The sequence below is a fragment of the Trachymyrmex septentrionalis genome, unplaced genomic scaffold (genome assembly GCF_001594115.1).
Source record: "Trachymyrmex septentrionalis isolate Tsep2-gDNA-1 unplaced genomic scaffold, Tsep1.0 scaffold330, whole genome shotgun sequence".
NCBI classification, from domain to species: Eukaryota; Metazoa; Arthropoda; class Insecta; order Hymenoptera; family Formicidae; genus Trachymyrmex; species Trachymyrmex septentrionalis.
In genome coordinates this window covers 82,184-91,667 of record NW_017305495.1, presented here as the reverse complement: position 1 = coordinate 91,667, position 9,484 = coordinate 82,184, and the positions used below count along the sequence as shown (strand labels likewise).

The following is a 9,484-nucleotide window of genomic DNA, read 5'->3' as shown; positions in this document are numbered from 1 at the left end:
AATAATAATAATAATAATAATAATATTAATAATAATAATAGCATAGAGAAATAATTTATACGTTTTTATACAATATAATTTTCATGGAAAATAACAATAAATATTTAATAAGTACCTTATTTGCATCGATATCGGTAACTTTCAAACCTTTGATCAGACCAGTAATATCTACAATCCACATCTGTTCACAAATTGTAGCAGTCCATAAGTTAGGTGTCAATCGACCTATTATGTGTTCACTTTCAAAATCTGATCTGTAAATTAATCAATAAAGTATATTAGCATATAAAATAAACGATCTTACGTTATATTATTTAACCCTTAATAAGCTCAACCTTGTGATTATTTTAGCTCTATCAATAATCCAAGGTACTATTGTCCTCATATTTGAGTTTTCTTTTCTCTCATTTTTTGCGTTTTTTATTTTCTCAAACAATTGTAAAAGTCTATTCTTATTTCTCCCTGAGACTACTTTATTTGCATCGACTTTTCCCTCAGGCTTTTCGTGTCTTATATGTTCCTTTTCTTCTTCTTGTGCAATATCGCGATAATAACCACGCTCTTCGGATGACAATTGCTTCCAAAAGTCGGTAATTTTTTTTGCAGTTTGGGCTGCAGTTAATGTAGGATTTTCTTTTGCAACTAAATACAAAATAGTTATTAATATAACTTTAAGTTTATATACCTATTTTATTTACTATACACTTTTATTACAATAATTATTATATGTATATAAGTAATATATAAACAATTTGGACCATGGCACAATTATATATACCTTGTAATCTAACATGTTTTAAAAAATTAAGATCTTTGTGGTCAACATGTGCTCTATCTGATTCCAATGTTTCATCAAGTTTATTATTTAAGTTGTCGTTTAATTTTTCAGTAGCAATATCCGATTTGATATCTGTACCACCCTGTTGCATTTAATAATAGTATTGATTGTACTTGTAGAATTCTATGATAAAATTAAATTAAAATTAATAAGCATTCTACAATTTATTAGAATTTCACCTTGAGTCCAGTAACCTGTCCTTTACTCCACGTTTCCATTGTAATTTTCTCTTTTTCTTGGATATTTTCTTTACTAGCATCGTTTTTGTTCATGAAAATATTAGAATTTTCAGTTTCTTCTATAAAGTCAAAATCTTCACCAAGATCTACTACAGGCAGTTGACTTAAAGTTAATCTTTTGTCTGCTCTGTAATTTACATTAATATTTATGTAATTATCCATAGTTTCTAAATATTATAACATTGATATATTAATATGAAAAATCAAGAACATGAAAAAATTCACGTATTAATTAACAATATTCTATATACTAACGCCTTATCCTTAATCACTGCGGTAGAAAAGGTATCATTTGAATCAGAATCGCTCAAATTCGGTGATTGTATAAGAGTTGTTAGAGTCAATGCATCTTCATGATATTTCTGATTATGAGTCTGATTATCATTCTGTTGCTCATTTTGAGAAGATTTTTTACATTCGTTACTGTTATTAAGTATTAATTCCTCTTTGACAATATTTTCTTGACTAACTCTTTCTTGTATTTTTCGTTTTTTGCATGCAGGCCATTCGGTGTCAGTAATATTTTCATTCGGATTAGATGCATAATCCTCATAACAGACAGATGTGTCTAACGACACGTTTTGTTCAGCAATCTCTGTAGCTTTAAGTCCATAGAATTTTCTTATACATTTATCTACAGCATTAAGGACTTTATTCTACAATGTCAATTATATAATTTGTAACATTTATGTGTGTATTTTGTTTTACATTTTGTAAAACTTTAACATAAAGATTTTTATCTAACCATCACTTTATGTATTTTATATAAGTAATTGACGTGATTATTATAATTGCTTTATGAAAAAAATTAATATATCTTCATTTATAATATTAAATACAATATGATCTAAATTTTTAATCTTACCTGATCTTTGAAAAGAATTGCATCTTTATTTGGTTCTAGATTGACGTCAATATTCAATGGGCTCAAAGTAATATACACAAGAAATATTATTTTCTTTCTATACAACTCTTGTTCAAAATGTTCTAATATCAGACTATTTGCTAGCTATGTGTATAAAAATATATTTACTTTTTTACTATTTTATAATAAATATAAAGACTACATTATTTACATGCAACGAGATTTGTAAAAAAATTCAGTTTTTATTTGAGTTTAAACATAATAATGTTTACATAGAACATACCTTTTCAAGAGCCTTATGCTTAATAGGCCTATTATTTACAAGAATATAGTGTAAATCAGGATGAGAAATTTCTGATAAATCTTGTACCTTTTTTGAAGGCAACATTAATTGCAGAGTGAACTGAAAAATAATGAAGATGTAAATCATAAAAGAATTAATCGTAACTAGACATATTTTCCTTAATTGGATACTCATAATTTTTCAAACAATTTCAAGAATGTACTACCTCTGCATCCTTAGATTCAATCCATTCCATATTAGACATAATTTTTCTGCCAAGTATATGATTTACAGCTTCTCTGATATTATTTAGACTTGGTTTTGTAAACGTAACATTATTATTCACTCTAAATTGAATTCGTACATTTGGTTTACATATCCCAAAACATTGCATTAGGGTCTCCAATAATTTGATAGTCTGATTTGCTTTCTTCGTATTCGTAATTATTTGTCTCCTCACAGGCACTTGTTTAAATAAATTTCTTACTTGTACTGTAGTACCTAATATACAATAAATTAGTACATCTTTTAAGAATACATGTGTTAAAGTATTATTATAATCATGTATATTATGACATATCTTACAGAAGTTTAAGAACTGATAAGTTATTTTTTTACCTATACTTTTATGGCAAGATTCACAGTTTACAATTTGTCCATCATTATTCATTATATATGAAGTTCCAACGTTATCCTCTTCTGTTTTTGTTATAATAATAACTTCTGCTACTGCACATACTGCGCTAAGTGCTTCTCCTCTAAATCCAAATGTTCGTAATGCATCTAGAAGTGATGAGATTAGAGATATAAGAATTTGCTTCATTTCTATGACTAAACTGTAGTCTAAAAACATTCTCGTAAACTAAAATATTAGTCTAGTTTCTATCAAAGTCCTTAATTCAGCTTTACTTCGATGTAGTGCTGTTTCTGTTTAGAAGTAGAGATCTAGACTGCGTTCCACTTAATGCTCACATCGCTCGTGGAATTATTTCATCCTTGTCGTTTATCAAATATTAAACAAGGATAAACAATGCTCGCAAGCGTTACAAGCGTTAAGTAGAACGTAGCTCTTGTAGATCAAAGCAGGAATGAAATAAGTGTAATCAATGCATTTCTATCAATTTAAATTTTGATTCTAAAAAAAAAGCTTTTGTTGATTCTAGACTTCATTAGGTATGAATTAATGCTTCGATGGAAATTAGACTGTTGTAGATTGGATTGCAAATGTTACCTAGATCTTCAAAATTTGCTATTTTAGATGTATAGGAAGGTAGTGCCATGTATGGTGCATCCTTCTTAGATATACCGTACCCATTATCCTTCACCTCTATTAAAGATGTACCATTATCTACCTGAAGCATACATAAAGATGCATGAATATAATGCGTTTCCTTAAAAAGCATCATGCAAATACATAAATATACTACATTATATTGGTTCACGTACAAGGTTAATTTCGATATTGTCTGCATTGGCATCAATTGCATTTTCTATTAATTCTTTTACTACGGCATATACGGATGTTATTATTTGCGTAGTGGTAATTAATTTTACCGTTTTTGCGTCCAATGCCAAAATCGACATCTTTAAATGTCATCAGATGAAATATTTGCGCCGTGTTTTTATAATTTAAATATCACGTGTGTGGTGTGAAATGCACCAGCATGGAATAGCGGTTCTATTCTTTGTAGTTGCACTATCTCGTATCTTCTGCACTTCAAGTGAAATAGATATATATATTTAGACATTGGAGAGAAAAAGAAAATAATACAAAGTTCGGTTAAAGAGCAAAAGTGCAGAAAGTACATGTAATGTAGTGCTGTAATCTGCAATATTTTGACTGCAACTGCAAAAACAGATTCCAAACTTTTGTATGAAATTCTGATTGCAAATTTTGAAGTTGTAAATTTTGAGGTACGTGTCGTGATCTTAAAGATCGGAAATCTATTAAAAAAAAACGGAAAAGAAGGTAAAATACATGACACATGGCACAAGTGGAACCAAAAATCTGTAAAAATGTGAAGGAACATGTAGAGATCAGTGAATGAATGAATATATAAGGACTATCTTGAAAAAAATTGAAGAGATTAACGAATTTTAAAAATTATACACTTAATATGTATAAAAAGAAAAAGTATTATTAATTGATTCAAGAGGTGCTTCAACATTGTGCTGATTTCACGAGAAGTATATTGTAATAGACATGCAAATGTATTGTGGTTAGAAAAAAGCAATTTAATATTTACATCAAAATGGAGCGATTTAATATGCAAATTTTTCTTGAACTAAAGTCCTGCTGCGATAACTTAATAAAAAATCCGAGTAAGGATTACGCATGTAGAATCGCAGAGGTTGCTAGTAATATTCCCGATAAAACAATGCATGATTTATCGGCATACTGTTTAATTCCTATTATCACCATCTTGCAAAGCAATACAAGGTAATTTAACATTCTTTTTTAATAACTTAGTATGTATAATAAAAGGAATATATTATATATAACGATATGCATTGTCACAACCATATAAACAAATATATGATCTGAAATATATTTATATATAAAGCATGACTGTGAAAGAGGAACTGATAAGAACTATGAGAGTTATAATACGAAAAACTAGAATTACAAAATTGAAAATCTTTTTTAACATTTATGGATCTCTGCTAATCCAGATTTTTGACAAAGAACAGCCAAATCAAGGTATGTGTGTATTGAAGTATGTCAATAAATTTCATAATACTTAGCACTAATCTAATTATTTGAATTTAACAGTGATCTTATTTCATGAGGAACTTAAGGAAGCAGTAGCTTTATGTATTAAAGATCTTATCTACCAAAGCAATTCTGACGTGATAGAATTACTTTATACTAAAGAAAATGTACTGCAGCTTGGTCAAGGAATATTTTTGTGCCTAACAATTGCAAGGACCGAAAAGTCATATTCTGTAAAGTAAATATTTAAAAAACATATATTGAAGGTGGCATTATTTTAGTTTTATTAAGTTTTAGCGTATTGCAACTCTGGATGGGCCAATGCTTTCAACTGATTTCGTTGTAGTTGCAATTTTTATACAAAGGAATTGTGTAAACTTCTTATCAGTTTACTCATTTTCAATTTCTATTTTGGAAGATTGTTTCTAAAATTTAATTATCATTGTTGCTTGAAAGATTCTATTCTTCAAAAACCATAGTACAATTTGTTTAATTTTAGTTACTTTTGGATTAAATTTATATCTTTATTATTTTATTACAGTGGAATATTTTCCATTTAAAAAATTCATAATAACGTGAAGGGATAGCAAGCATGGAAATTATATTCATTTTTTGTTTCACTGCTCTAGTATTGAACTATCCAGCATTTCAGTTTTATACTGTACCACCTTAAAATATATCATCATTGATTCAAATTAATTATTAGATTAGCTGGACTAGATGCAGTAATGGCTTTGTGTCATATTGATGATGAGATGGGTAAATCTGACATTATTATGCAAGATCAAGTAGCAAATATCATCATGGCATTTTTTCCTGGTATTATCGGTGGATTACAGGAAATAGCAATGGGAGAAGAAATTCAAAATCACAAAATTACGATGGTAATACATGATTCTTACATATATTGAACTATTTTTAAAACATTTTAATAGAAAAAGATTATTTAGGTTATATAATAATTAAATATTATATATAATTATATTGTACAATTATAGATAGCGATTCGAGCATGGGGAAGAATTATATCTCTTGTAGTCCATGATAAGGATGAAGAAGATGCTGAAGAAGACACATTATCCATAGAAACACTTGTAAAAAAAGGTTGTAATATATCCACTGACATGTCACATAGTGTGAAATATAATGGAAAATGCGACATAGAACATAATCTGAAAGGAGTTACAAGAAATAAAGAATGGTTCGAAGCTGTGGCTATTAAGCTTGGCTCTTGTATAAAATTGTTAGACCAAGTTAGGAGCCACTCACACTACAAAGTTAAGAAAGAACTAGTTGAAAGTATCAGACTTATACTTGAAAATTGTCGCAGGTAAAAAATTCCCTTTTTTGTTTCTATTTATTCTTTTTTTTTACATTTTTATAACATTTAAATAAATGTATATATATATTTTATGTAGGAATATGAAACCAAATATTATGACATTGATAGATTATTTGATTTCTCTGTCTGAAGATGAATCTATAGAAGTTAGTGAAAAAGCGCACAATGTGCTGTATACAATAAGTGAAACCTACATGCAAAATTACGATATGAAATCATTAATCGATTTATTGGAAGATAAGTTTTACAGCTTACTTACAAAATTGCCCACAATTATTAGACGATCAAGTAAGATTTTTTTCTTACTGTTTGAAGTTAAAAAGTTTTTTATTTCATATTAATAAACATAATGTAATTTTTAACATAAATACATGGAAATCGCAAAACGTATGTATCCATTCTATAATTTTTAGATGATAACGAACAATTAGTATACTTGAATCAATTTGCTGGATATTTAAGATTATTTGGAACGCAAAGATTGCCTCATATTATGAGATCCCAAGCTCACATGCAAAGATTGCTTTTAGCTCTTGTATACATTATGATCATAGATTGCAACAACGTGTCTCTTCTCCAGACAACAAATGTAAAAGATTTAGACGATCCTGCATATTTTTATGGATCAGATTCGTGGAGACAGTTTAAATTTATTAAGAGTAATTTGTGTAAAGAGAAACTTATTACAATATGCAAGTTGCTTCGAGAATTTGGGGATTTGAGGATATTAATCGACACTATTCTTGAACTTATGATGGATGTACCACAACACAGAAAGGAACTGAGTTTGCTACTTAATTGGATCTTAGGTAATACAAAAAATACATATGTATTTGAAGAAGTATTTACTAATATAAGCTCTCATTAATATGTCAATTTTGTTTTAGTTTCTGCTAAAGATTCATCTTCTTCATATTTATATAAAGAAATCGTAGATTTTTACACAACACAGGAAGTATGGTATTTGCCTACAGAAGTAACTGAAGATACTCCTTTGGTGCAAGCACAGAGTAATATAGTGCAATGTTGCCTTTTGACCGAAGGATTAGGTCTTATAGCACAAAATTTACAACATGACTTTGATAGATATCTTCTAAAAACTTTGTATTTAATTATTGAAAGAGCAGGTATGTCATTAACAGTGAGAGAGTTCAAATCTTTTTACAAATGAGTAAAAATTAAGGATAATTTTTAGGTAGTGGGAGCAGTTTAATCAGTTATATTGGAGTGCGTACTCTCGAAAATGTCGCCAAAACACAACAACATAAGACGATCGGCGATCTGCTACGTGCTAATGTAGATTATTTTTCTTATCACATTATAATGAAATTACGCCAAATAAATCATAATCCTGGCGTATTTGACGTTATCAAAGTTGTTATGAAGTACAGCAGAATGGATTTTTTGCCACACCTAAAGGGAATTGTAGAAGATGTACTTAGGCAACTGAGTACTCCTTATCGTCAAAAAGACACTTATTCGTTCTTGAAGATATTTCATACATTTATCATATGCATAAAAACGTTAATAAATTGGGATGATATAAAAGTAACAAAAGAAGATATACGAACTACAAGTAATTCTTCGGAAACAATTATTCTTTCTTTGTTAGAATACTATAATGCAAAGAAAATTGATGAAAAAATGGAGGATGACTTTGAGGAGATAGAATCAGATGTAAAAGTACCGAATACTGAGTTACCAGAAGAAATAAACGAAGATTACTCAGATCCTAGTGCAGAAGGTAATAGGAATTTATTTTTATATATATTTCATAGGTCGCAAAATTGATTCATTATTCATTATACATTCTAGATAAATCAGATAAAAAGTTACCAACTCATATAAAGATAATCATAGAAGTTATGAAACGTTGTATACACTTTCTACCTTTGAAGGATGTACAAAAATCACTGATGGCGATGCAAACGCTTCAAGAAGGTTTACCGATACTAGTTGAGTGGGAAGATGAACTACTGCCTCTTGTGCATCAGTTATGGCATCCACTGATCGACAGATTCCATGATGAAAATGTACTTATCATTAATCACGCATGGCAACTTTTGCATGTACTCGCCAACATTTCGAATGACTTCATCAGAAGCAGAACTCTGCGGTAAAATATCTTATGCATTTCGTCGAATATATTACAAAAAAGTAATTAACACACACCGAATGTGTTGTAATGCCATGATTGATCTTTTATAGAGAGGTATTACCATCTGTATTTCAATTCTTGACTAAGTCCTCTAAAGAAAGTATTAATAAGAGCTCGGTAAACGTTTACAAATTCACACAAACCTACAAATCCCAATACGAATTGTTATCTACATTGGGAATAATCGCGAGGCTCCTGAAATTACGTGAACATGAATTGTGGCAAATATTAAGTAATACACAATTATACCTTAGTGCACGTCAATGTACTACATTACAGGTAAAATGAAAATAGAATGTATTGTGTATTTTTGCATATATATAAATCTTTAACTATTTGTTGTTTAAAAGGCATGCTGTGTAAAATTGTACAAAGATATTGCTGATTATAATGGAGATATCGCGTGGGTGAAATGTCTTAGTATCTGGAATTCAAAAGTTGCACGAATAGCGTCTGATGCAACATTTGATATGAAACATCTGCTGGTATGTTATCACTTAATTATGAAATATAATTAATATCTAGTGATAAATTCAAATCTAGTTCTGTATAATGTATTATTATTTTACTTTTCAGATTCCAGATGCTTCTCCGTCAAACGAATATTACAAAAATGTAAACGAAATCATTACATATATTCAACAGAATATTCACTATTGAATATATCAAAAATATTTGAAAAATGATATAAGAATTCAAAGATCTTCAAACAACAATGTGCCATTAAATTACAAAATGCCTTTATATTAAAGTAATAAAAAATATTTTAATATTAATATTAATTAATTAAGTAGGAAACAAATAGATTGCTGGATTTATTCAAATTATTTGAATATTTATGTATATTTATAGTATAGTAGAGAGAATAAAGAAATTTTGTGACAGAAAATTTTTATTTGTATATAATTCTAACATTTTATAATTTTTTCCACATTTTACAATAACTTACATATAATTATACTTTTTTTTACTATCTACAAAGCGATAATAAATGATTATAAAACAAAAGTGTGTTAAGGTGCTCTAGTATGTATGTGTGTGTGTGT

At 28.6% G+C, this 9,484-nt stretch overlaps 2 protein-coding genes across 3 annotated transcripts in view; one reads left to right on the top strand and one right to left on the bottom strand.

Moving 5' to 3' along the window:
• LOC108750185 (PMS1 protein homolog 1) overlaps positions 1 to 3,826 on the bottom strand; it is a 7,466-nt gene extending 3,640 nt beyond the window's left edge. The window contains 11 exon segments of the mRNA XM_018489483.1: positions 116 to 254; positions 336 to 642; positions 779 to 920; positions 1,018 to 1,204; positions 1,333 to 1,733; positions 1,943 to 2,086; positions 2,226 to 2,345; positions 2,452 to 2,726; positions 2,844 to 3,008; positions 3,457 to 3,659; positions 3,661 to 3,826. Coding sequence (XP_018344985.1) covers positions 116 to 254; positions 336 to 642; positions 779 to 920; positions 1,018 to 1,204; positions 1,333 to 1,733; positions 1,943 to 2,086; positions 2,226 to 2,345; positions 2,452 to 2,726; positions 2,844 to 3,008; positions 3,457 to 3,659; positions 3,661 to 3,809 — 2,232 coding nt within the window. The 5' untranslated portion in view covers positions 3,810 to 3,826.
• Positions 3,827 to 4,057: 231 nt separating this feature from the next.
• On the top strand, positions 4,058 to 9,172 carry LOC108750172 (TELO2-interacting protein 1 homolog). 2 transcript variants are annotated; one of them, XM_018489453.1, is made up of 13 exons: positions 4,058 to 4,665; positions 4,790 to 4,926; positions 4,999 to 5,176; positions 5,645 to 5,822; positions 5,937 to 6,268; positions 6,357 to 6,568; positions 6,694 to 7,089; positions 7,168 to 7,407; positions 7,476 to 8,024; positions 8,105 to 8,396; positions 8,489 to 8,717; positions 8,789 to 8,923; positions 9,015 to 9,172. In XM_018489453.1, the coding sequence occupies exons 1-13, from the start codon at positions 4,478 to 4,480 to the stop codon at positions 9,096 to 9,098; spliced, it is 3,150 nt and encodes a 1,049-aa protein (XP_018344955.1). In that variant the 5' UTR covers positions 4,058 to 4,477; the 3' UTR covers positions 9,099 to 9,172. The 2 variants fall into 2 exon arrangements, with proteins under 2 accessions (XP_018344955.1, XP_018344954.1); XM_018489452.1 differs by having other exon boundaries at positions 4,478 to 4,665; positions 8,096 to 8,396.
• The last annotated feature ends 312 nt before the right edge of the window (positions 9,173 to 9,484 follow it).